The sequence below is a fragment of the Neovison vison genome, chromosome 4 (genome assembly GCF_020171115.1).
Source record: "Neovison vison isolate M4711 chromosome 4, ASM_NN_V1, whole genome shotgun sequence".
In the NCBI taxonomy this organism is placed as follows: Eukaryota; Metazoa; Chordata; class Mammalia; order Carnivora; family Mustelidae; genus Neogale; species Neogale vison.
In genome coordinates this window covers 146,671,547-146,698,867 of record NC_058094.1, presented here as the reverse complement: position 1 = coordinate 146,698,867, position 27,321 = coordinate 146,671,547, and the positions used below count along the sequence as shown (strand labels likewise).

The window sequence follows — 27,321 nt, the reverse complement described above, 5'->3', positions numbered from 1 at the left end:
TGAACATGGGAAGAAAGGAGTGATGAAGAGAGGTTCTTGGAGCCATGAGAGCTTCTGATCCTGGGACTTGGCTTATAGAAAGGTCCAGAAAACCTTCCCTGAAGAAATCACCCAGGAACCAAGATCTAAACAGTAGACTGGAGTTAACTTGGTGATGCAGGCAGGAAAGTAGGTTCAAAGGCCTGGTGGTGAGCCAGAGCCCAAGTAGTTTGAAGGACTGAGAGAAGGTTCCTGACCCTGGAAAAGAGAGGGGAAGGCGGGTGGGCATCCAGAGCAAGGTGAGGCTAGAAAGACGGATGGGGAACAGATTAAGGTTCCCTAAAGGATTTTCATTTTGTTCTTGCAAGCAGTAGGAAGCTGATTACAGGCATTTAAGTAGGGGAGCAACATGATCAGAGTTATGCTCTGGAAAGATTTCTGTGACCACGGAGTGAAGGAACAGATGGAAAGAGGTTGATTGGCTATAGGGGTGCAGGCAGAGCCTGATGGTGGTTTGGACTCAGATGCATTATTGGAGATGAGCATGGAGGAATATTTAGGAAGTAATAACCACAAGACTTGAAATCAGTTTGAATTGCAGTGGTACCAGTTATTGAGATTTGATATTGTACTTATTGTTGGACTCAGCAGTTAAAATCATGTCCCAAGGTAAATGGCAATATTTTCCTCATTACGGCATTATGACAGATGAATTAGTTCTCTCCCCACTTGAATTTAATGACAATTTTCTTCCTCCAAGGCCTTTTTTTTTTCAGTTTTATTGAAGTATAATTGACAAATAGAATTGTTCATTGGGATTTGATACACACAGGGAAAGGATCCCTGCCATCGCGTTAATTAACATATTCATAGTTGTTAACACTGAATTGCGTAATTCGAATTTGCTAAGAGAGTAGAACTTAAATGTGCACGCCACCCTCCAATCGCCAAAATGAACTACACCTGTCTAACACCGAGTAGGCACTGACACCACTGAGCACTGTCTGTCTATGATCCCTCTTATATTTTCTCGTTAATACCATGACCCCATTTCATTTTCTATATATCTGAGAAAATAAATTAGCATGTTTACTTGAAACATGTAGCGAAATGACAAACCTAATACCTGTTGTAACTGCTGTGCCTTTGAAGTTTATCCCTGTCTTATTCATAACATTAATTGGAGAATTCTCCCATTAACTGAAGACACTTCACATGCTGTGCATTTGGAAAGGTCAAATCTGTGGAAGAATTTATTGTATTTCATTAAAGATGTCTCACTCAGCACTTACAATGATTTAAAAAAAATAGTCTCCACTTTAAAGCAGAGTGGCAAATACATGGTCCACATGCCACCCTTCTGTCCTCCCAGTTCCATGTCTGGGATGCTAAATGATAAAGATGCCATTTCCTACTCAGCCTTTTGAGATTCGTCCTCGACACAGCACTCCAGGCAGTCAGTGGATCAAAGCTGGCATGAGAGTCAAAACTCATTTGCCATCTCCACTTTAACACGATGTACATCCTTCATTCCCCAGAATTATCACTGTGAGTGCATACTTCTGTAGGTTTTCCTCCCGCCACAGATATAGTTTGCTTGTTTTTGTCTAAAAGATCTGCTACTTTGTATCTTGTCCAGTCACCTGATGATAGGCAGCTGTGGAGCTTCCCAGCAAACCCACAGAGTCCTGCCTCACACATCAGAGTCTCTTTTTTTTTTTTTAATTAAATTTATTTATTTGATAGACAAAGATTGCAAATAGTCAGAGAGGCAGGCAGGGAGAGAGGAGGAAGCAGGCTCCCCGCTGAGCAGAGAGCCCGAAGTGGGGCTTGATCCCAGAACCCTGAGACCATGCTTTGAGCCGAAGGCAGAGGCTTTAACCCACTGAGCCACTCAGGCGCCCCCACACCGGAGTATCTTATCCTCTGAGAACTTCCTCTGGCCCTGCAGGTGCTTCCTCGGCCCTATTCAGGGACAGCCCAGAAACATGGGAGAATTAGGAGCAATCCTTATCCCCCACCAGGGCACAGAGAATTAGAGGATAAACGCCCAGGCCTCGCCACCCCGAAGTCTGAAGGTTCTGATGTGTGTTCCCTACGGTTTCTCAGAAGATCCTCAGAGGGACGGGGTCTGGGGGCCACACAGTGATTAGCTCCTCATTAGTGTGTTTCACTTCTCTGATTCATTCCCTTCTTCATTCATGCTTCCTAGACCACTCAAGTCAGGGTCTGCTTTTGAGAGAACGCAAACCAAAGCAGCATCTTTGGTCTTCACTTTATGTAAAACATTGATGTGTTGTCGGTGAAGTTCTTCCTGATGACTCATGTACTGAGATACGGGCTGTGACTCTCGGCTCCATGGTGGGATGTGTTAGAACCATCTTCCCTTTCTCTGTGGGTAGTCCCACAGGAGAATCTAAAAGATAAAAAGGGGGGGGGGTGAGAAAAAAAACAAACTCTATTGCACCAAGAATTCCCAGCACAGAGCAAATTTATTTTTATCTCTGGTCTGTGATTTTGATTGAAAAATACATTCTGGGGCAATCCTGTAATGATATTTGTTCTTTATCTTCACCAGCTGTGTGCCTAAGTGCTGCTAATCCGGGATGCCAGTACCTTATAATGAAGATTTATTTCAAGCCTTAACTGGTTAAGTTAGTCAAGACAGGAAATAAGCAAATGGTGGTTCTGCCTATATATCAGACCTTCGTTCATAAACAGTGTGTATATTAAGTATATATGACATAAACAAGAGATAAAATTGCTCTTTACATTAACAGACTAATGCTGTTAGGAAGTTCTATTTAAAAGGACATCAGGTCAAAAACATCTGTGTGTTTCTCCCAGCATCCCAGTAAAGGACTAAAAAGATACAGAAAATGTCAAGATTCACAGATTCTAGCAATGATAAGACTGCTTAGGTATTGCTTTATAGGGCAGGGACAGTTGTGTTTAAACACCCTCCCCACCCAGGATGCCTGGGTGGCTCAGTCCGTTAAGCATCTGCCCTGGGCTCTGGTCATGATCCCAGGATCCTGGGATCGAGTCCTACGTGGGGCGCTCTGTTCAGTGGAGAGATTGCTTCTCCCTCTGCCCCTCCCCCCTGCTGGTGCTCTTTCTGTCTATCTCTGACAAATAGATAAATAAAATATTTAAAAATGCTTAAAAATAAGTAAATAAACCTCCTCCCCACTGAGTAATCCCTTGCTTTCTTTCTCCCACTACTCTCTTTTAACCAATGCTGAAATCCCAAATCCCAAAGCACAGCACAACAGAAAGTAGAGAAAAGAGTGACACGTCATTGCCTGGGGCAGGTGACACTATTACACAGCACCCTGGAGGGAGGCAGAGCTAGACGGCCTGGGGGTGGTAGATAGAGACCATCTCTCTAGGGATTTTTTTTTTTTAATTTTTATGATAGATCTATTTACCATAGAGATTTTTTTACAACACAAGTGTTTCTCCCTAAAATAAGCAAATAAAATCAGGAAATCGTGCCCTACGGTCCACCAGAGCTATAGGACACAGTCGCCGATGGAAGTCTGGCTGCGCACTGTGCGTGTGTTCACTGTTGTGGGAGATCCAAAGCAGGTGTCGTGTCACACAGTCACTCACGTGGGCACAATGGAGTTCATGAGCCTGCATCTGGATAAATCTTCCCTTTTTGAATGAATGGAAGTTCTGAAAGTCAGCATGGGGCTATAACAAAATAGTTAAGCATGTAAGAAAGGGATCATTATAATTAACCTTAAAGATTAAGAGGAACAGCATGACACAGAAACAGATTTTACTGCGGAAAGCAGAAATTGAGAAAACCGGCTTGGAATCCTCAGATGCTAGAAGATGTAGCATTTTAAAAAACAACAGAAATGGGCAGAGCAGGCTGAACTGGAAAAAATCAAGCAGAGTAATGCTTGACCGAGTGAAAAGGCCATGAAAAACAAATCTGGGAGCTTAGAATTACCTCTGAATACTAAAACATTGATTTGAGTTAGTAAATGACGCAACTGGTCCTGCAAGTAATCAGTGATGTAGAGACCAACAGGAGGAAGTCTCCAGATACGGGGCAGGTCTCCAGCTGTGTTCCGACTCGGCCGCAGTCCCAATAGCCACACGGCTACCAGCTACACTGGTCTTGACATGGAGTCTCGGATCCAAGGCCAACTCTACCTTTGTCAGACTTACCAGAGAAGGGGGAAAGGAAATGAAGTGTGAACCAAGAGCTTTGCTTATAACCCCTTGGAAGAAACGGAGGGGCAGGACCTACTTCTGACACATGTTCACGGACAAAGAAAGAGATACTGAAAAAATGAAGCAGTCGAGATCAAATCTACTACTAGAATATCTTTGATTTACATGTGCATGTGAATCACGTGGGTCGTCAAATTACAGATCTGTTTCACTGGGTCTGGGGTCTGAGAGTTCACATTTCTATAAAGCCCCCAGTTACCAAATCTGGAGGAGAAAGACTTAAAAGAGAAAACCTGAAGCAAATGCAGTCCCTATATTCCAGGATGAATTAAAACAAATTGCACCTAAGTATATTCTAATAATTCATGGAGAATTTAAAAGGATAAAGAAAATGTTATAGTTATGCATATAAGAAAATGAAAAGTTGATTGCAAATAAAAAAAAAAATTGAGTGGATCCTGAACTGTCCTCAGCATTACTAAATGTCAGAGAACAATAGGAAAAAATCCCAGAGTTTGAAAGAAAGAAATCGTGGTATCAAAATTCATTAATGAAACTAGAAAGTGCTTAGAAAAGTTGCTACATATTTAGGGTTCCTTTTTTTTTTTTTTAAAGATTTTTAAATTTATTTATTTTCAGAGGGAGACACAGCAGTGAGAGAGGGAACTGGAGCAGGGGGACTGGGAGAGGGAGAAGCAGGCTTCCCACTGAGCAAGAACCCTGGGATCATGACCTGAGCGGAAGGCAGACACTTAACAACTGAGCCACTCAGGTGCCCTATATTTAGGGTTTCTATTGCTGCTACAGTAAATGACTACAAACTTAGTGGCTTAAAGCAACATAGATTAACTGTCTGATAGCGTGATAGCTCAGAAACCCAACACGTGTCTCACTGGGTTAAAATCAGCATGGAAGCATTCTTTCTGGGATCTCTAGGGGGAAATATATTTCCTTGTCTTCTCCAGTTTCAGTTTCTAAAGGCTTCCTGTATTCCACGGCCAGTGGCCTTTTTCCTGTCTTCAAAGCCACTGGCAGGTTGAGCCCTCCTCACCCCACCATCTCTCTCCGTCTGCAGCCAGGGAGGGTCTCCATTTTTAAGGATTTAGGTGATTGGATTGGGCCCACCCAGATAATCCAGGATGCTCTCCCAGCCTCAAGGTCTTTGTTTCTTGCTGTGTGAAGTAATAGATACACAGGTCTCAAGGGTTAAGGTACAGACCCATTGAAGAGACCACTGTTTTAACTATGACATCAAGTATGCGGTTTCTGAAAAATTTGAGGATATATGCTAACAGAGGACCAAAATTCAAAATCCAAAAATGGAGAAATAGTGGAATAAAATGAATTGTGATGAGCATTAAAAAGTTTATTGGTTAAGTCTAAGTAACCATTATATAGATAGTTACAGGAAAATGCAAAGCTAGAAACAATTCATAAAGGAATAATTATAATGTAACCATTACAAACTGAAGGCATAGTTTATACTGGAGTATAAGGACTATTGAGTGAGGTCAGTGTGAGCTACCTTACTCCTCTAGCCAAGACCAGTTGGACCTTGAGGGAAAACTAATGTAATGAGAACAATGGTTTGCTTTAAGGAAAAAACAAAAACAAAACCAAAAACTGTTTGATGCAAATCAAAGCAAGCCATACTCCACATAGCAAAAGATGGCTTAAAAAAACTTAAAAGGAAGCTTAAAAGAGCAAAAAGCCTAAAATAACTAAGAAATTAATATGCACCTGTTGTTACAATAAATTGTTGAACACCTTTCTGAAAGACGGACCTCTAATTTGTAGAAAAAGAATTTAAAATGCATCAAAAGCACTAAATGGAACTGTGCAGCATTTTATACCGATAACATCTAAAGTGCATTATGAAGTTCTCACTAAAATAATACCTGTTATTATCTTTACTTTGCTGCCGATAAGAAACCGGGGCCTTAGAGAGGTTAGGGGATTGCTCACATTCACTCCACTGTGAGCCACTGAGCAGACCCAGGGTCTCACTCACAGCCCAGGAGTCCATCCTGGTAGCAGATGCTGTTCTGTGTACACATGAGATGACATTACTAGTGAGAGACGGAGCTGGGTCTGGAATCCAAGTCCATTTTATCCCATGTCGTATGTGCATAACTTCTCTGCTATACTGCCTCAGAATTGTTTTCCTCTTTACGTCTTTGCCTCATCCCCTTAACACAGGTATTTTTGTTCTATCCTCCAATCTACCTGCATGACCAGAACCCCTACAAACCCTTCATTGATTTTGCCACTTTCAGCCGCTGTGAATTCTCCCATCCAGTCCCTTCCCCTGCCTCCTCTACCCCCTGCACTGACCGAGCACTCCCAACACCACAGGATAGACCCTGGGGAATTTCACAGACACACATACATACACACATGTGTGCAGACACATGCACACACATGGACTGCTCCAGCCTCTTGATGAGGGCTTGGAAGCTTCTCTGTCAAGGTCAATTCCTCCTTCTGTTCTCTAGATCCCATCCTCTCTCCTCATGAAGTAATTTCACCAATTATCCCCTTTCTTCCTGAGTCTTTAGACTATCTCTGTTCAGATACCTTCTCATCTGAATGTAAGCATGCTTTCCCCAAATCTTCCTCTGATGGGAGTGGAGCTGAGACCACCATGACATTATCCCTTCAACCCCACAGCCATTCCCTGTTCCACTTCCTTCCTTCCCATTCATTCAAATCCACTGAAATCTGATTTCTGCCTCTCTCATAGGAATTAAATTGCTTCGGCAGAGGACACCAGTGACCCTCCTATTTGGTGGTCCCCTTAAAACCTTGTTTTAGGAGTATTTCTATTTATTACGTCTTGAAACTTTCTCTTTTCTTGGCTCTCTATTACTTCCCAGGTACTTGATTGATTCTTCTCCATACCCTAAGGAGGTTCCATTCAGGCTGCACAGTATTTTAAGTTTAACCCGATACATTATGTCTCTTATTCTGAGCCTTCTTTGAATCACCAGACAACAGAGCCCACCACCCACAACTTCTTCACCTGAACCCAAACTCTCAAAGGCACCTCATACTCATTGCACTATACTCCACTCCCAGAAGCCTCTTTTCCTGAACTTTAGCTAATGACACCGTCATCTATCCAGGCTCTGAAGCTACAAGTCATAATAGATTTCATCTCCTCCTTTATATCATCCTCCATCCCCCACAAATCTCCATGCCTCATTCATTTTCCTAAGTATCTTAAAACTCTGTCTCTTTCTTTCTCCCTCCTCACACACCCTTTACTACTGTGATCAGTTCATTCAGAGTGTCTATTGAAGTATCTACTATGTGTCAGGTACTGTGTAAAATACTAGGGATACATTGTGAGCAAAATAAATTTTATCCCACCCCTGATGGAATTTATACTCTAGTTGGGGAGATGGGCATTAAACTAATAATTTCACAAATATAATTACATGAATATAATTTCATAAATATGGGAAAACTACAGTGTGCAATGAAATGTTATAATAGAGGGCACCTGGGTGGCTCAGTGGATTAAGCCTCTGCCTTCAGTTTGGTCATGATCTCAGGGTCCTGGGATGGAGCTCTGCATTGGGCTCTCTGCTCAGCAGGGACCCTGCTTCCCCCGCTCTCTCTGCCTGCCTCTCTGCCTACTTGTGACCTCTCTCTCTCTGTCAAATAAATAAAATCTCTTTTAAGGCTTTTTTTTAATAAGAAAAAAAAAAGAAAGAAAAACTATAATAGCTTTGATTTAAAAATAAAAGGTCAGGGGGCACTTGGGTGGCTCCATTGGTTAAGTGTCTGACTCTGGCTTAGGTCATGATCTTGGGGTCCTGGGATCAAGCCCCACATCAGGGTCTGTGCTCAGCAGGGGGTCTGCTTGAGGATTCTCTCTCTCCTTCTTCTTCTTCTACCCTTCCCCCTGCTCATTCATTCTCTCTGTCTCTCAAACAAATAAATAAATAAATCTTTTTTAAAAAAATAAAATATAAAAAGTCAGGTACATCTGTGAGGAGAAGGTGTTTAAGCTGACACCTAAGGAGAGTTAGAGGTAGCTGTGTGGAGGGTGAGAAAAGGTGGGCAAATGAAGGAGCCTGTGCAAAGTCCCTGTGGTTAGAAAAGTCTGACTTATTCAAGGAAATCCCATGTGTGAGGAGGAGTGACCCATGAGGCCTTTGGGGAATAGTAAGGGGGGACCTACTAATAGGTTTTGTGTTTTATCCTAAATTCAGGGGGAAATCCACTGAGGGATTTTAAGCATAATCAGATCCTGTGAGGACAACAAATTTATTTTTGCTTTGATTCAGGCAGTAGATGATGGTGATTGATGGTGATGATGGATTACAGCGGTGGCCATGGACATGGAAAGAAGTGCACCTGAAATAGAATTGGGTGGTGAAATCGGATTTGGTGATAAGGAAGTAGGGGAGAGGGAGACATTAAGAATGACTTTCAGGCCTCTGTCTTTAAAACTCCGGAGGGCAAGTGAAAATTTACCAAAATGAGGAACACAGAAGTGAAGATTTGGGGGAAACGATCAAGGGTTCCACTTTCACTATGTTGAATTTATGGTGCTTGTGAGACACCACAGCTCAATAAATATTTAATGTTGATGTAAAGTGAAACAGACATTTAATCTTTCTGAAACTACTTCAAGATGTTTCTAGACAGGTTTCTCAAAAAAAAATATGCAATGCTATATATTCATAGTTTTCTAAAAATTATTACTCTCAGAATTGAAACTTTCTATTTGTGAGTATTGCTCCCCTTTCACATTTTCTTTGCCAACTGTTTACAGCATGCTGTAAACAGAACAGTTTATCTCTTCACCGCTCTTGGTTCTGTTCAGAACATTAAAAAAATAAATAAATAAATAAAACCCTTTGTAGTTTTTAATATGTTCTGCAAGCTCACCCCACTCTGAGTCTTAGCCTCCCTGACACAGTGCTTCCTCTTTCCCCGCAGGCCTTTATTCCTGTTCGAGGCTATTCACCTGGCCTGCTTTATTCTGAACACATTCTTTATGCAGTGGAGTTTATCAGAAGACAACATGTGCAGACTTATCCTTTCTAGATACTCATTGGGATTACTTTAAATGGTCAGACTGCTCTCTCCATAAGGAACAAAGCCAGGGGGGGAAATGCTATTCGAAAACAGCTTCATGGTGTTTGTGAGGAAAACACTTTCATTTAAAAGATGCAGAAAGGATCCTTTTTTAAAGCCTCATAGAGTGAGCCTCAGCTTACCACATAAAACAGATTCTGGCCAAAGATGACGACCAATTTGGGTTCTTCTCTGTAAACGGAGTATTGTGCTTGGCTAAAACTTGGTGGCAGGAGGTCTGGGTACCACCAGCAGAGTGTACCTTCCATACTTGTGTAAAGGAAAGGTGGGGGGAAGTTTTTGGCCCAAGTCACTCTCATTAAGAAAAAAATGCCCCTTTCTGACTTTGAATAGCTTAAACAGATTATCTAAAGGAACTGCAGAGTTTAACTCATTTAACGAATTTTAATAAGACATACGTGAATCAGTTAAAACCCAGGAAGAAAGTGAATAACACTGCACTACTTTTAATGGAAATTAGTCCTTTACCCTGCTGGCTCCCATGTACCAAAGGCTGAATTGTTGACGGAAAATTTGCCAGACTGAGGGGATAATGAGAGGATCCTTAAATTAAAGATTAACTTTATTAGTGCTACTTTTCTCCCTCAAATTAACCCTAACAGGAGATTCTAAAAACCCTGGGGCATTTTTTCCCCCTTTGGGAAACTTCAAAAAAATGATTACCTCTTTTGAAAGACTTTCTAACAGTCCTTGAAATATTTTCAGAAATGTAGTAAGAACATGAGTGTCCTTTATTGCCTCTAATCCTTTGTGAGAAAGGATAACTTTAGAGGTGGAAGGGTCTGTGTGGGGGTCCAGGTGAGTTTCCTGTCCTCCAGCAGGACACCACAGGAACTGGGAAAAAGAAATTCTCTTTCTTACTCTTTTATCCTCTCTCACACTCAGGCGATATGCACATACTTCTGCTTTTCTTCTCTTCCCTCTTCTATGGCTTTTTTTCTTTTCTTTTCTTTTCTTTTTTAAATAATGGTGAAATAGACATAAAATGGGTCACGTTAGTCACATGTAAGGGGACAGGTTCAGTAGTGCTAAGTACGTTCACACTGTTGTATCTTCCTTCTTTTTTAAGCAAAACAGAACACAGCTCTTAATAAACCAGGGCAGGACATCTGCAGTGAAACAGGTTTTTATTTCAAAGTGCCTCCTACTTCTTTTCTATTGCTTAAAGAAAAAGAGAAATATAAAACATTTCCCCTGCATCTCTATCATTTTTAGTAACTGCAGAATTCCCTATAAAATACATGAAACTGCAATGATAATCTTCAAAACCAGAGTCATATGTTGTACAAAGTACTTCAGTTGAAGGGGAACCCATTTCACATTCTGCAAATGGAAGTTCAGTCTATCAAATGGACTATAGAGGCATATTGAAAGATTTAGTTCTGTTTGGGGAAATTTCTAGAAATCTGGGGGAAAAAATTGCCTTGGCATTATTCCAAATTGAAGATACCATCATGGAACTCTCTGATCTAAGTCACTCTTCGTTGTGTTTTGATCTCTTATTCAAAGTGGGTTGATTTAAAAATTTCATCATGTTGCTGTGTGAAAATAAATAAAATAAAAAATCTTACCCAACCACTTACAAATGCACACTAGAACAGGACTCTCCTTCAGAACTACTGTGATATATTGATAGTTTTTCATTCTGGGTATCATGTGTCAGAAGTAGGTTTTGAAAAGAGTCACTTTGTGGAACCTTCCTCTTGATACCAGGCAATGTTGCCAACCAGTCGCCAAGCAATCGGAAAATGGGTCTTTGTGATGCTCACACTGGCCACAGAGTTCTGCATCCCATGAGGGGAGGCCTCTGTCAAGGCTGATGATGGACAGACAACCAACAGAAGCCAATAATCTGCATAGCAAATGGAATGTTCTGTTGTTCCTCTAAAGCAAAAGTCCTAACAACAAAACATTGAACGGGGTGCAGGAAAAGGAAATATTAAATAATTTCTGGGTCTCTTGCTTCATTGAATGGGGTATTACCTGCAGTAGATATTACGATTGTGTTTTTGTTTTTAAATGTTCTGATAAGGTGTTCAGATTTAGCAAATAAAAAATACAGAATTCCAGGGGTGCCTGGGTGGCTCAGTCCATTAAGGGTCTGACCTTGATAAGGTCGTGATCTCAGGATTGTGAGATTAAGTTCCACACTGGGTGTGGAGCCTGCTTGACAGTCTCTCTCTCCCCGCCCTTCCCCACCCCACTCCCATGTGCACTCTCTCTCAAACAGACAGAATTCCTATTTAAATTGAATTTCAGATGAAGAGCAGAAATTTTTTTTTAAGATTTTATTTATTCATTTGACAGACAGAGATCACAAGTAGGCAGAGAGGCAGGCAGAGAGAGAGGGAGGAAGCAGGCTCCCTGCTGAGCAGCGAGCCAGATGCGGGGCTCAATCCCAGGACCCTGAGATCAGGACCTGAGCCAAGGCAGAGGCTTAACCCATTGAGCCACCCAGGTGCCCCCCAATTTTTTTTTTGGTATGAGTATATCCTATATAACATATATCTCATGTAATACACAGGACATACTATACTAAAAAAAATCATCCATTCTCTATCTGAAATTCCAATTTAACTGAGCATATTATATCTTATCTGATAGCCATCTTCCTGTAGTTTACTGAAAGTTGTATTTATTGATATGTAGAATTCAGTTCAAGTTTCAATATGAAATCACTGTTGTCTTTGGTTTTCAAGTACTGAAATTTCTTGTCTAAGCTCTTTGTGCTGGGCTTCTGTTTCTCTGGCCATCTCACTGTGCTTTCAGGAGCAGAATGAAAAATTTATTTTAGTTTTATGACCAATGAAGACAGATTTTAGAAATCTAATAACACTTTGCGCTTCATAGTAAATATATCTAAACTTTCCCATTTTTTCTTTTTTTTTCCCCTTTTAGGTCCCTACTTAAGGTTTGTTAGCTTATAACTTATACCTTAAGGTCTTTTACTTTGTTCCTCAGAGTAAGGATTAAATAATTGTGTTTCCATTTGTGCATATACAAACACATACCAATAAATGATTAATATGGAAAAGATGGGTCATTATAAAGAAATTTGATTCCCAAAAGGGAATATAATATACTGCTTTCTGTAGAAGTAGGGGAAATAAAGGCCAGAAATAAACTAAAACATAAAGATGATGTTACTATCATTTTAAAGAAATACTCTTTTTTCTACGAATTAGGTTCACAGCTCTGAAAGATTAAGAAAAAGTTATCTAGAGCCTTGTTCTGTTTCCCTCTGGAGAGTGGTGGTGGGAAACCCAAAACTCATACTTGGAGCAGACCAAACCTAACTTGCTTCGGTCTCCAAATAGAATGATTCCAGAAAAAGAAAAATTACAGAAATAAGGATTTTAAAGTTTTTCCTTTATTTTTGTTTATTTTATATAAACATTAATTAGGATAAACTTGGTTTCCAAGAGCAGCCATCCTACAAAAAAAAAAAATTGTATATTTGTAATATGTAATAGCTTGGTCCACACTATTCTAGCATTTCTGTAGCTCTTCCAATGGAGTTGAACAGAAAGTTGGACTTTAATCATCTAGAAAACTTGACTTTCTGGCTTTATCAAACCAAATCAAGTATATCCAAGGTAGGAGTTTTCTATTTATCTTCATTTAAATGTCTATAGCATAATTGATAATTTGCCAAAGAAACACAGAGGGCCACATAAGTTATTTCTATTGGGGAAGATCTATCCTGATACTATTTCTTACTACCCAAAATTAGTTATTGCCTAGCAACCAGCCTCTTTTTGACAATGTCTTAGAAAGGCTAATGATGGCTTCAGACTGAAGGCTCTGCGGCACAACTCAGTGAAAAAAATGAATAATGTTTTTCTGAAAATAAATAAATTGGAATAAATAAATAAATAAAATATTAAAAAAAAAAAAAAGAAAGAAAGAAATACTCCAGAAACTGCCATAATAGGAGCAGGACAGGGCTCCTGGGTCACACCAATGGTCTGGGGTCAGACTAAAATGAAACAGCCTTAAAAGAATGGGGAGCCAAAGTACCTCAGATGAGAGGTGGTCATGGTAAACATCCCTGTCTCCTTGTCTCTTGACCAGTGGCCCTCTTATGCCTTTTTAGTTCTGACACCAGAACTGCTGAGAGGTCAGATGATTACACATATTCCGGATGAGGAATAATCATCTTTTAGCATAATGTCCCACGCAGAGACAAGAGCTCTGTAACAGAGTGACCATTTTTAATACGTTTGTATCAAAGTCTAAAAACTCCCATCACCTTACAAAAATAGAACAGTAAATACTCAAAATCCATTCCAGCGCTCCAGGAAGAAGGTGATGATGCAAAGAAAGCAGAGGAAATAATTGAATGTTTTGACATTGTGAGACTGTACAAATGACATCTTTTGCAGAAGACCTGTTGCTGGCAATTCCACACATCAACAAATAAATTTTATCCTTCACTGAAACTAATGGTTAATTGGCCAATAGGTTACTATTTTATTTTTTATTTTATTTTTTTAAATTTTTACTGTAGGCTTAGCAGTCAATTTGTTTTTATTGGCATTTTTACAAAGTAAGTCAAAGAGACAAATGTATTTATCTGTAACTTTCACTCTCAGCTGCTTCCAAAATAAGATGGGATTAGACCTTTCTAATTAAGTTATAATTGAACCACATGTCAAACAGAATTTTTTCATTAGTTGGAAAGATAGGAACTTACAGGATACGTAAGATGAACTGATTCTTCTCATCTCCTTAGGTAGGATGGTTATTATACTTGAGCATTGCTTGAACTCTGGGTTCCAAAAAAAGCTGAGCAACCTCATAGATTATATTCCTTCCCTCTTTGCATAAAATGAAGAAGCATCAGGTCTTTACAACGTGCACTGAGGTACAGTTAGTCTTTATGCTGTGCCTGAGTAGGATTGCTTAAACATCTAGAGAATTGGGTGTCCCAATTTCTGCAGATATTTCCTATAAATGGGCTACAGTTTTCAACTATTACCATTTTATAGGATCCCAGTTTTTAAGCGTGATAAACACACGGTATGTGACTTTTTTTTTTTTTAAGATTTTACTCATTTTATTTGACAGAGATTACAAGTAGGCAGGGAGGCAGGCAGAGAGAGAGGAGGAAGCAGGCTCCCTGCTCAGCAGAGAGCCCGATGTGGGGCTCGATCCCAGGACCCTGGGATCATGACCTGAGCCGAAGGCAGAGGCTTTAACCCACTGAGCCACCCAGGTGCCCCTGTGACTTATTTTTAATATTTCACTTCTATTGGGCATTTTTCAGATACCAACTAACATTAACATGAGCAAATTTGCTGTTTTGGCTTACCAGTGCCAGTACATGTCAGCCGTCTCTCTCCCCTCCCCACCATTATTTTTAAGCTTGTTTTTATTACTTTAAAAAAAAAATGATACCATGTGATGATAATAATAAAAGAAAAAAAGGAAAAGGAATTAATCTCTCTTTTGCTTTTCATTATCTAAATGGTCATTTGGATTACAACAGAGACAGTCCAATCTGCATACCATTTGGGTTTTTTTTGTTTTCTTTTCTTATTTTTGTTTTTCCTTTGCATACCATTTGTGATCATAAATGTTGCTCAGTAAAATCGGAAAAAATAAAGCATGGCTTTGTTGATATATGAGTCATTCAATTAATAAGCAGTTTGAGCTACTTCTTCATGCACAATATTCCTGGCACTAGCATAATAAACAGATATCTGCTCAGAGAAGATCTCCATGGGAGATCAGTCCCCAAAGAGTTATGCTTTTATACTAGAATCTGATTCATAATATAGGTACAGACATTATTTTTAAATTTAAGACTAATGAGCTCTTCTGTAAGCAGCCCAAAGTGATATCTGAAAATGGTTTGCTATTCACTTGGCCCAGAAAACCTCACAAAATCATGCAAATCAAGAGGTTCAGATCTCCATATTCACTTTTAAAAACACATGTGAAACTGCCCAGACCATCAGGGGTATGCAGATCTGGAAAGCCACCAAGTATCTGAAGGACGTCACTTTGCAGAAGCAGGGTTTGACATTCCATGGCCACACTGGTGGAGTTGGTAGGTGTAGGCTGGTAAGTGTGCTGAACGGGCTGAACAGCAGGGCTGGACACAGGGTCGGTGAGCCAGAAAGAGCACTGAATTTTTACTGCACATGCTTCATAATGCAGACAATAATGCTGAACTGAAGGGTGTAGATGTAGATTCTCTGGTCATTGCAGAGAAGAAAAAGATAACCCAGAAAAGACTGAAGAAACAAAAACTTGTTGCCCAGCAGTAAATCCTGCATAAAATAAATGCAAATTTTTTAAAAAATGGAATAAAATAATTGTAGGACTCAGAAGTCTTGTTGATTGCTTTTTAACCAGATAAAGAACAATTCTGCTGAACACAAAGCAGAATTATTTTTTACTAAGCAAAGTTATTTACCTTGAAGAATTTAATTTCTGTCTATATTCTCTCTGTTCCTCTTCCCCCTACCCTCCTCCCATCCTGCCACCCTCCCCCATTCTCCAGCTATGGCCAGGACACAGAAATCCCTAAGGATGGCTCAGTATTAGATCTTGTAACACAGCTCACCATTTGCCGTAGTTTACCTTCTCTGTGCCTCGGACTCCTCAGCCATCGAATAAGGACATGTTCTTAGAATAATTAACATAATTCTAGTGAAATGATTTGGGCTCCTTGAAGAAAAATGTAGCATATTTTGTCAGGCAATGAATTAATATTAATGCAATCATCTGAATATCATGCCACCCGTAAGTGGTAGCAGGTTATATTTTCAAAGTTCAAATATTGTTTTCTTTATTACAGGTTTCTTTTCTCCATGGAAAACTCCAAAGCCTGTAAGTTGGAATTATTATGCTTCCTTCTTTATTTCTAGTTATTATTGCAATCCCAGTAAATAAGAGTTAATCGGGTGACCGCAAAATCTCTTTTACCTCTGAGATTCTGTGATATCAAAAGCACAAATCCTGTGTCCCTTTGTCTTGTATAGCATGTCTTCCGTTCCTGTAGAGGCAATTCTTCCTGTTTTTTTAATATACTTAGAAAATGGGCATTAGCACTATTCAATATGGAGTACTCTAGAAACCTTTTGTTTTCCCCCGTCAGGAATAACTGTAGTCTTCATAATATGGAATTTTCAGACAAGATGCAAATTGTATTCCTAGAGGTCTGGACCTACAAATTAAATCTGGTGCCTAAGGAATTTAGCTTTGTATATATTTATATGTTTATATTCACTTTTTGATGTATTTGCTAAATAATGCGTGTGTGAAGATTGTAGAGACGTACATATTCCACCAAACCTGGCAATCACTCAACTTCTGAACCTCCTTCAGAAGCTGGTGATCTCCACCATCACCTAATCTCTCTGGGCGTATTTCCCTCATGAATCGTGATGCCAATATAGGAGGCTGATGGATTTTAATCATCTTTCTGTGTGGCTAGGTTAGCCAAGTAGACTTTGTAAGTAGAAGTAATTTCTCCTTGCCATTAGATTGAAACTAGTTACTGGCCAAGGCCCCAGAACTGACACTGGTTTTCTGGGATCCTGTTTCACGGTGGGCTAGAATACCGTGCCCTGCCAGGGATGTCTAAAACCCACAAGTAAAAGAGAACTATAGCAAAGTGATTCAAGTCAAAAGCAAAACACGAGGAATCACTTCTTGCACCTACGTCTTTTCTTCCCTCTCACACTGAGCAGCTCAGATGAAAGTGGCCCCAAGTCTGGCCAGCAAGTAGGGAATTCTTGGCTTAACTTGGGCTTCTCCTGTTTCTTTCACGGAGGGAATATTTAACTGCTTGATTTTCTGTTTTTACAAAGGGAGGTAATATAATTTTGCATCCTTTTCAAGTTCATAACTGGCTTAATTAAATAACATAATGGTTTGAAGATGTGAAAGTGAAGTGCTACTGAGCCCTGTCATATGCCTGAGCTCCAGGTCTCTCTCAAAGAGACATAAGGAAACCAGGAGCTGGAGATGAGGGACTGATCTGTCAGAGCCACAGAACCTCATCATCAACCATGTCCTCCTTGAGGACTGTCCCATCTGGTCCACAGAGAAGATCAGATGGGCAAACTGGACCCATGTGGGTTTAGTAAACCATTAAGTGATGTGCATGGTTTGAAAAGTAGTTTTAAAGTGTTTAAAATGAAATTTGTTTTATCTTGGCCAAAATACAAATAATTTCTTCCTTTCATTCCCAAAGTTAATCTTTGCTTCTGTGGTTATACACATCTTTATCTAATTTAACAAGGAACCTTGCAACTTCATCATGGTGCTACAATTATGCAATTTAGTGATTTCCTTATATGTACCACATTTACACAAATTATGCCATTTGGCATAATTACAGCATTTTCTGTCATTATGGTAATTACATCCACAGTCAATAATTCCCAAAAAGGTTTTATAGAACTCAATTTACAATTAATCCTGAACCCACACGTCCCTTCCAAAGCTAAGGCTTGGACTTTCAGGTTCTAGACTGAGGATATAGGACTGTCAGTGTAATGTCCTCCATGTATCTGCCAGAAGCTCTTTAGACTAAGGACTGTAATGAGAAGCAGTATGATACAGGTTTTGGGGCACAGGCTCTGAAGGCATACTGCCTGGGGTCAAACTTTGCTTCTTCTCCTCAGTATCTGTATGACCTTCAACTAGACACTTAAGTTGTCTGTATCTCAAGTTCTGTCTGTAAAATGGGAACAGCGATACTACCCCACTCATATGGCCGTCATGAAGAGTCTCAGTCCATGTAAGTTGCTTAAAACGGTGCCTCTAAAAATATATTGAGCTAAAAAATATAAAGTACTGTCATCCTAGAAAGCAGACCCTCCATGCATAAAACCTCAATAAATTAGTGGTTCTATAAAATGAACATAGTTTACTGAAGGATTCATTGAAACAAATATATAAATATATACATACAGTGTATGGATTGATAGACACTTTCCTCTCAGAATTGACAGCATCTGTAGTCAGGATGAGGAAATGTTATCCTGAGTAAGATCTCTCCTCCTCCTGGTTCTGTGTGACTTCCTAACCCTCTTCTGTCCTACTCATCCACATCTTAAGCTAATCTGCGTTGAGATAGTCATTTCCTTGGCAACAAGTTATATATTAATGGTAGTGAGTTCTCCTTCTCTCCCTCTGGAAGGGATCCAAGTTCATTCTTCGAGTACAGAATCAAACCAAATGCCTCTTCATATCCCAGCCCTGCCCTAAAACAGTGAGGGGGTGCATTTAGACTACACCAGCTTCTATAGAAAGCAAACAGTTTCTCAGCTGAGTACTTTGTGGGAGGTGGGGCACTGCCTTATTCACAAGCCCTCAACTCGCAGTGTGCCCCCTCGAAGAGAAGGTGGTTCCATCCTGATTGGGTTTTCCTGTTTTATCGTTCAAGGTCCTGTTGTGGACTACATGTCCACTCTGTCCGCTGACAGTTCAGTGACTCTACTTTCATTCAGTCAGGCATTCATTCGTTCATTCATTCACCAAGGCCTGCAGAGCTATAAGGTTTCTGCCAGACACTGAAAACAACCTCATTTCCACTTTTCCTTACCTTAGTGAGATGCCTAGGCTTGGACACCATGGCGACTGTACAAGGCCCATTCAGAAGCCTTTGAGAGGGAAATGTCTGGCGGGAGCGCAACTCTAGACAGGTCAACATCAGGAAGACACTGGGTGAAACAAGTGAGACCCGAGGGCCTGGACGATGGGACAGGATCAGAGTCTAGGTTGTCCAAGAAAGTTGAGAGGAACAAGTGAGTAGAGTGTTCCAGCTGGAACGAATAAGTCCAGAGACCACGTTATCTAAGAAAGTAAGAAGTCAACAGAATGCACCCTGCAAAAGATGCTGTCAGATCAGCACACCAGCCCCAGTGAGCAAGAGGGAACCTCTGACCCCAGGGCAGGCAGTTTGCACTGTGGTCTTCAGGGCTGAAGCCAACAAATAACTCGATCTCGGGGTGGGGAGCAAGTCTGCTTCTTCGCTAATTTCATGGGTGCAGTGATTTTCTGCTCTACAGTCTTTTAAGAAAGGCTGACAGAGTGACTCAGGGGTTGATGAATGTCACAGCAAGATGTTGTGAATGCTTTACTAAGCATAAACCGGACTCTTGACTAATTCCCCCGTTTCCGTGCTATAGGAATTGTAGAATTTGTCACTCTGCCCCAGTAACCTTCCCAACAGTGCCCAAAGCATTATTTGTTCTGTAGTTTTACGAATGTTTTTTAGAAATACTAATATTTCACCTGAAGCATGTTTGCTCCAATGATTGCACATGAACAATACATATACTAGCAAGACCTATGTGGGTATCAGCTCCCCCTCAGCAGAAGATGAGAGAAAGCAGTAGATATCATCTGAAGCCTGCGTATGACAAGTGGGATTCAACAGCTACGCAGTCCACATATCTAATTTATTTACTGTTTAGAAGTTAGAATCTTATGTTTGGAAATAGAAGGGAGAAAGTCACAGCCACAGTGTATCCACATAGTGCCAAAAGCCAGTCACTTTGAATGAAAAATCGAAAAAGAATATGACTTTACCCACAAATGTGGATCTTCTCATCATAGCAAAGACACAGAGAGTGGATGACCAAAGAAACCCAGAATGGCTTCCTAGATGAATTTTGCTCTCAAATGAATTATGAGGGGCAAATTTTTACTAAATGGGAGCAAAAGGGCCACTGAGCAGAACATTAGCAAAAATTCTAAGCAAATTTGCCAATTATTCCCCTCAATGTGTTATTGTGAAAAGCACTCCCGTCAGAGTTACTAATTGGGTTGACCTGGGGTCTCCTGCTGACAGCTGCTGGACCTCTTTGCATTTTCCAGATTATGTTTCATATGAGGGACTTGAGCTTCCCTAGGAATTTTCCATCTTCATTAGGTATAGAAACTTTGTTTAAGTGAAATCTTGGTCAGTAGCCCACGCAGAACACAAATGAAAGTGAAGCCAATTGTCTTAGTGCCTTCAGACTGCTGCACCATAGACTGGATGGCTTCTAAACAGTAGCAGTTTATTCCTCAAAGTTCTGGAGGCTGGAAGTCCAAGATCAAGGTGCTGATGGGTTCAGTCTCTGGTGAGAGCCCACTTGCTAAAAGCGGTCTTTTCTCTGTAACGTCACCTGGCAGAAGGGTCTTCGAGACTCTTAGTCTCCATTATAAAGGCACTCAGCCCATTCATGAGGACTCCACCCTTGTGACCTAATCACTTAGTACCATCACCTTGGGTGTTAGAATTTTAACATATAAATTTGGGAGGGGACCCAAACATTCAGACTGTAGTATCAGTCTTACTGAGAGGCAGGTTAGTGACCCATTTCTTTCATAGTTTGCTGGCTCATGTGACACCTGCCACAGCTTCAGGTAGGTCAGGAAGTCACGGGGAACTTTGTTTTACAAAGTGACATGCACGGTATGTGGTACCTCATGTTCCCTCCATGTTACCTCTCTATTCATGTTACCTCATGTTCTACACTCCCAAGGGTGTATGTAGAGCCCTAACCGAGATACAACTGCAGGGAAACAAAAGCAGGCCAGGTCAGTAGGGGACAGAAGGTTATAATCCTGCCAAATTCAAAACCGTGTGTATCAAAGCTAGTTTGTTTGTTTGTTTGTATGTTTGTTTGCTTTTTAAAAAAAAAAAAGTACAGTCACAAATCAGCCAGATTGGTGGGGGGGGGGGTGGGAAGAATAGCTGACCATAGTTTATTGATGATTTCATTCATTCACTAAATTAACATTTTCTGAGCTTACTCTGTGTTGGTAAAAGAACAACATGGAAGAGTCTGTCCCCGGCAGGATCTGTCCCCAACGTGCTCTGTTTGAGGAGACATAGATAGACTTGCCATTATCCTTAAGCATCATGAGGGTCAGGTATGAGGGGTGGGTAGCAGTGCTATGGGAGCATCCAGAAGGATGTGTAACCAGTTCAGGAATGGTCAGCAAAGGCCTTCCAGAAGAGACATCTTATCCAAGTCTAGTAGCCTTCCAGTAAAGGGAGGAAGGGAATTGGGAAAGTGGAAAGGTAAAGTTGGCAGGAGAAATTAAGAAAGTACACATAGGTGCAGGGGCAGGAGAAAATCTGGTGGATCCTGAGGACTGAGAGGAGAGACCATCAGTGAGTATTAGAACCGGGAGCAGGAAGTGGGTCATGAGGAGCCACTAATGCCCCAGCAGGGAGGTTAGCCTTAAGCCTGAAGACTATGCTGACCCAGTGCAGAAATTTAGACAAAAGGATAACCTGATCGAAGTTTTACACAGAGCAGGTTTATTCAAACCAGAAGAGTACAACTTGAAATGAATCGGTTGACTGTTGAATGTAGGTGAAGTCGGTGGTACAAACAGGGGGTCTCAGTTAACCGGGCTCTCTACTTGGTAAAACAGTATTAGTCTTTGCCTTATCTACCTCACACGGCCATGGTGCGGATCAAAGAACAGTACGTACTGTGTGTGAGAAAACATGCTAAGCTGGGAAGAGTTCTAGAGATCTTTAATAGTTTGTAGTGGCAGCAACCTCAGCAGTAGCATTTTGGGGAAGAAACTGCCAGACTGGCACCAAATGAGGCTTCTCAGAAGACTTTGAACAATTTATAAATCCCAGATCGTTGCCTTATTCCTTCAAACTGCGAGGAAAGTGACCGATGTTCAGGTATAGAGATGATGGGATATGCGTAGGGGTCAAAAGAATACACAGAGACTACTTTTCTTCTGCTTTAGTAAAAATGGTGTAATGGATCTGGGCCAGTTCCACACATTTCTACACACTTACCTGTAGTTATCTGGAGGCGCGTGTTATCTTTCTTGTGTAGCAGGAGAAAACGCTCAGAGAGATTAAGCGATTTGCTAGAGATTACCAGCAGTAGGTGACAAGGTTGTGTCAGTTTGCATTCAGAAGTCCGGCACCGCTGGTGTTGAATACCGTCTACAGTACTTTAATATAGAGACCCAGAATCTTTTCTCACACTTATTCCCAAGTTGTAAATGGTTCATGGAGGAAACATCCACAGGGCAAGAAGATCTAACTGAGGAGAGCCCACAGGACGGGAGGGTCTGATTTAAAGGGTGAGGGTTACGATATGTGACGAGGAAGAGTTCAGCCATCTTCTGTTCTCTTTCACTTTCCAGATGATGGACCGCTGGGAGAATCAAGGCAGTCCTCAAACGAGTTTATCTGCTCCGGCCGGACCGCAAAATCTGCCCTTCCCACCCGCCCTTCACAGGACTTCCTTCCCTGACTCAACAGAGGCCTTTGACCCAAGGAAGCCTGACCCATACGAGCTCTACGAGAAATCTAGAGCGATTTATGAAAGTAGGCGTAAGTGAAAGCCACATAAAACAAGGGTACATGAATAATAGCTGAAGCCCTGCCAAGAGATATATTGAAGCTAAGATGATCTGGCATGATTTTATATTCTGAGGTTGAAAAGCATCTCAAAAGTAGACCCAGCTGATCTAAACTTTTCTTTAAAAAAGAAAAAAAGAAACACATCTTTTGGTTTTATATTTTATTTCCTACTGTTTTCCCTCTAAGCCCCTGAGGAAAATCAGGGATGTGTTTGGTGGGGAGGATCAGGGAGGGGTGCTGGAAGAGGTGGGCAGTTTTGCTTAAGTCGCCAAATAATACGAAAACTGTTTGGGATTTTTATGTGCAATCTGATCTTGAGTCTACAGCTTAGACTTTTTTTTTCTTGAATGCAATCATTGAAGAATTTAGGGCCGTGAGTAAACGTTAAAAGTAAGTTCTTCCAACTCAAAACCATGAAAGTGATGGTTCTAAAACCAGGAGAGAGCCGGGGGCCAATCATTTCTACCCAAAATTTCTTCTTCTCCTTTAACAGCGGGGCCCCTTGAAAGCAGCAGGGCCCGCTTGGTCATAAAACAAAATATCATGTATAGGCTTGTCATCCTATTTGAAGGTCCTCTAAAATTATTTCATTGCACTTTATAAATATTAGAAAACAAAGGTTTTGAATATTGCATATACATTCCTCATGCCTCTTTCCACCACCTGACAGGTCATCTCTTCCAAATGTTAGAGGCCAGGAATCTGAATGGCATGAATGTATAATCTATGAGACAAATGCACAGTATATGAATTTAAGTAAATGGATCAAGAAACCTAGCCTCGCAAGAAGTATCTGGTCCCCTCACACTCCCTTTCACAGGCTGCTGAATTGCTTGGTCTCTGTGTTCCGCCAGTGTCTTCTCTCCAGCTTTATCATCTGAAACACGAATAGCAAGTTTTAAATTCTGTGTGACTGTAGAGGATCTGAAATCTGGGGGCTGATACCATTTCCCCATCCTCTACCACCCTCTGTAAAAGCTCTCTTTGCTGATAAAATAGGATAGCAGGGCAAGCATTGGGAAATCATTTTTATCAAAATGAACCCCCAACACACACACCTCTTTATTTTAAACAATCGGCTTTATTTTAAACAAGGCTACTGTATTTCATCATCCCCCTTCTGATTGAACAACTGAAATGTCTTTAAGGGATTGTATAGTTAGAATGTCTTTGCTACAACAGACTAAAAACAAAGTAGTATGTTTAGCTGTACCGTATAGGGTGTAAATTCAGGGTGGTAATGCTCAGTAAACAAAAGAACTGAAAATATTTGAACACAGTTCATAATACCATTTCTGCTTCAGTATCCAATATCTCTGGGATACCCACTGAACTCTCAGGACCGTGGAGAGATACCAAAGACGAGTAGTATGTCTTGCTCTTACAAATGTAACTGGGCAGATGAGAGTAAGTGTAAACAGATTATACAGCTCGAAAGACTGTACAGGTTCTAACCTGAAGGAGGGAAATGCACTGCGGGATGAAAATATCGCCACATCCTTGGCTTGTCTTAACTTTTGGTTACTTCTAGGGAGCTTCAAGTGTTCCTCCCTCCTGTTTCTGTCCCTTCGATAATCATTGGCTCCCATTCTTTTGTAGTTTCCTGACCAATGCAAGGCTTTATTGTTCGGGACAAAGGCAGTGTTGGCATTTATTCTGTCCTCCCTTCATGGTGTCTGATACTGTGGTGCCCTCAGTGTCTGGGCAGGAATTGCACATGACCTTCTTTTCAACCCTAAAAGAATTCCGATTTCTTTATCCAGCCCCTGCAATGCTGTTTCTGTTCATTGCCTTTCTGCTGCTCATCTGTAACAATCCAAGCAAACCATCCACCTTAACCTCCCATACCTTTCTGTTTCAGTCCTCCCCTGGGAGCTCTTTATCCCTCTGCTTCCACAGCCACGCCAACACCCAATAGCTTGACTCTCACCCTGGCCCCCTCCGCCCCATCTGTGCCCCACGGATGCCACTGCTGCCTCTGCTCTAATGGTGTCCCCCCCCTTCATGTTTTTGTCAGCTCTCTAATGTTTCTGAGGTCACAACAATGTTTTCAGGGTCACAAGTCTTGGGAAGCCAAAAGAGGGCAAGCTCATTTTCTTTCCCATCCTTCCCTTTTCTATCATGTTATTTCATAACACTAAATGGACTGTGAAAGAAAACAGAGAAATCATGTCAGGGAAGCAGAGTTCTACCCTGAAGATTAAGGAAACCAAACAAACACAGCCCTACTTTCTCAGGTCTCTGGATAGCTGATCAGTTCGTTCTGCTTGTGGACTTGCACGTGTCTAGAAAAAAAAAAAAAAGCAGCCCTTTGCCCTCTATACGCTCCCTCTTTCCAATTATTAAAAAGTTTCATTCCTTCCCTTACATGTTTGGAATGCCAGAAAAAAATTTTTAATGGGCGAAAGCTCAGTGTATTTCCCATCGTCTTCTAATAGGTTTTTATTTTTTATGATCGTGAAATATGTGCATCCATACAAAGGAACCATATTCAGAATTTTGATGTGAGCCATGCCTTATTCCTTTGAATCTCATGTATAACATTTAGGTCTCACTTTGTTTGTCCTTATGTCCCCGAAAACTTTATCCTGGGAGAAAAACCCGTGGGGGACCAGGGAAAGTATGGAAGGGAATCCCAAGCAGAGCTTGTCTAAACCAAGGTCTCTGACATTTTCCCTGGCCTATGGCAATTTCATGGTATCTTCCCTTACAACCAGGTCTAAAACCAAAAAGACATTTTGTGTTCACATTTGAAACTGGGTTGCAGTAACCAAAACAGAAAGGCTGTACCTCCACCCACAAGCGTCTGCTGTACAGAGCTACAGAATGTTCGCTATACCACGGCCGTCAAGAAGTATTTGGATTCAAGTCACCAGTCCCCTACAAATGATGGAAATTTATCAAGTGCTGTAAATGCTGCTGTGCCTCATTTGACTCATAATTAGATTATGCTGACACTTTAATGTGCATGCACGGGACATCTTAATAAAGATGTATTCCTGGAAAAAAAAAAGTAGTGATTTTAAACAAACAAAAACAACCGTAGGATGCTAGAGCCACATGAAACAGCACATGATGGGTGTGTGCCTGAGAGAGAAAAACCGGAAATGCCTCCCATCTTCCTGAGATCTCAGGATAAGATGGAACCGAGGAAAGAGGGAACGAAGATTCCTCCAGCAGGCAGGGTGATGTTTCCAATGTCAGAGCGGCAGGCGGAGTACCTACAGGTGGCCCCTCCAGGGTCCACATCAATCAACAAGAGTGTACAAAACAAGCAACACGTGTCTAGGACCTTGCTGGGCACTCCATGAGGAAAAAAAAAAAAATCATGAGAAAAAAAAAAAAAATCACGAGAAATCCCACTTGTACAAAACTTCCACCAAAATCAAGGACACAAAAACCGAGGAAGACAATTCCTGAATGAGACTGCATGACACAACCCAGCAGAGCCTCCCTATCAGCATTCCAACCTGCGAAGTTGGGCCATAATTATAGACAACAGTCTCAGTGTAATTGGACAGTTAGACCAATAGTTTCTCATTCCATCAGCAAAACTGGTGTTTAATCAGGAGCATGTCATATGTTCAATATCTTCTAATTATAAAAAAATCTCATTAGTCCTTACTGGAAAATGCTGTGCAGAAAGAAATTTGGTTTTTTATCTTTTTTATTTTTTTTATTAGCATATAATATAGTATTTGCCCCAGGGGTACTGGTCTGTGAATCATCAGGCTTACACATTTCATAGCACTCACCACAGCACATACCCTTCCCAGTGTCCATAATCTAGCCACCCTATCCCTCCCCCACTCCCCTTTTTTTTCTAACTTACTTCCACATGAGCTAAAGCTTATATATATGAAAGAAACATGCCCCCCAAAAATCCCAAAAGAGGTTTTGACCAATAGCCTTTTGGGGGGTTTTCATGTTCATTATATAAGTGTTGACCCTATGGTATTACCAGCAGTTCCCAGAAAAAGGCAAAAATCTCCCCATCCCCATTTCTGTTTAAGACTGTGATAAAGATCACTTTTCTCCATGTGTAATAATAGCCTCTGCTAATAATTGACTCTTGCTGTCCGCATTACTTGCATTTTTTTAAAGTTGAAAGCAAGGAAAATACACACCTTTGCACAGATAAGCCATGGTATTTTTTACTTCTCCCTTCTCTGTCCTTTTCTCAGGACTCCCATAAAAGGAGGACTAATTTTCTTTGCAATCACAAGAGGAAGGGCTTACATTTTCTCATTTTGTATGCTAATCTTAAAAAAGAAACTACTGTTTACCATTTCTTTTTTTTTTTTAAGATTTTATTTATTTATTTGACAGACAGATCACAAGTAGGCAGAGAGGCAGACAGAGAGAGAGGGGGAAGCAGGCTCTCCACTGAGCAGAGAGCCTGATACGGGGCTCGATCCCAGGACCCTGAGATCATGACCTGAGCCGAAGGCAGAGGCTTAACCCACTGAGCTACCCAGGCGCCCTTGTTTACCATTTCTAACCTTGAAAAAGAAACTACATCTAAAGGCCCTCACTGCTTCTCCCCTTCCCATCTTCTCCTGCCATTTTTCCAGACACGTGATGGTGTCACATATTTAGGATCTGAGAAGAAATAGTTTTATAACATCCCTATGAGATGATGTAGGGGGACTACACATACCACTCTGCCTGGAACAGTCCTT

The 27,321-nt window shown here is 40.9% G+C and overlaps 1 protein-coding gene across 4 annotated transcripts in view; it reads left to right on the top strand.

The window, feature by feature from the left end:
* Positions 1 to 27,321, top strand: part of MAGI2 (membrane associated guanylate kinase, WW and PDZ domain containing 2) — a 1,353,147-nt gene that overhangs the window by 1,145,846 nt on the left and 179,980 nt on the right. For all 4 annotated transcript variants that reach the window (XM_044245895.1, XM_044245894.1, XM_044245897.1 and 1 more), the window contains exons 11-12: positions 16,091 to 16,122; positions 22,420 to 22,609. In XM_044245895.1, the coding sequence (XP_044101830.1) occupies positions 16,091 to 16,122; positions 22,420 to 22,609 (222 nt within the window). The remainder of the gene's footprint in view (positions 1 to 16,090; positions 16,123 to 22,419; positions 22,610 to 27,321) is intronic.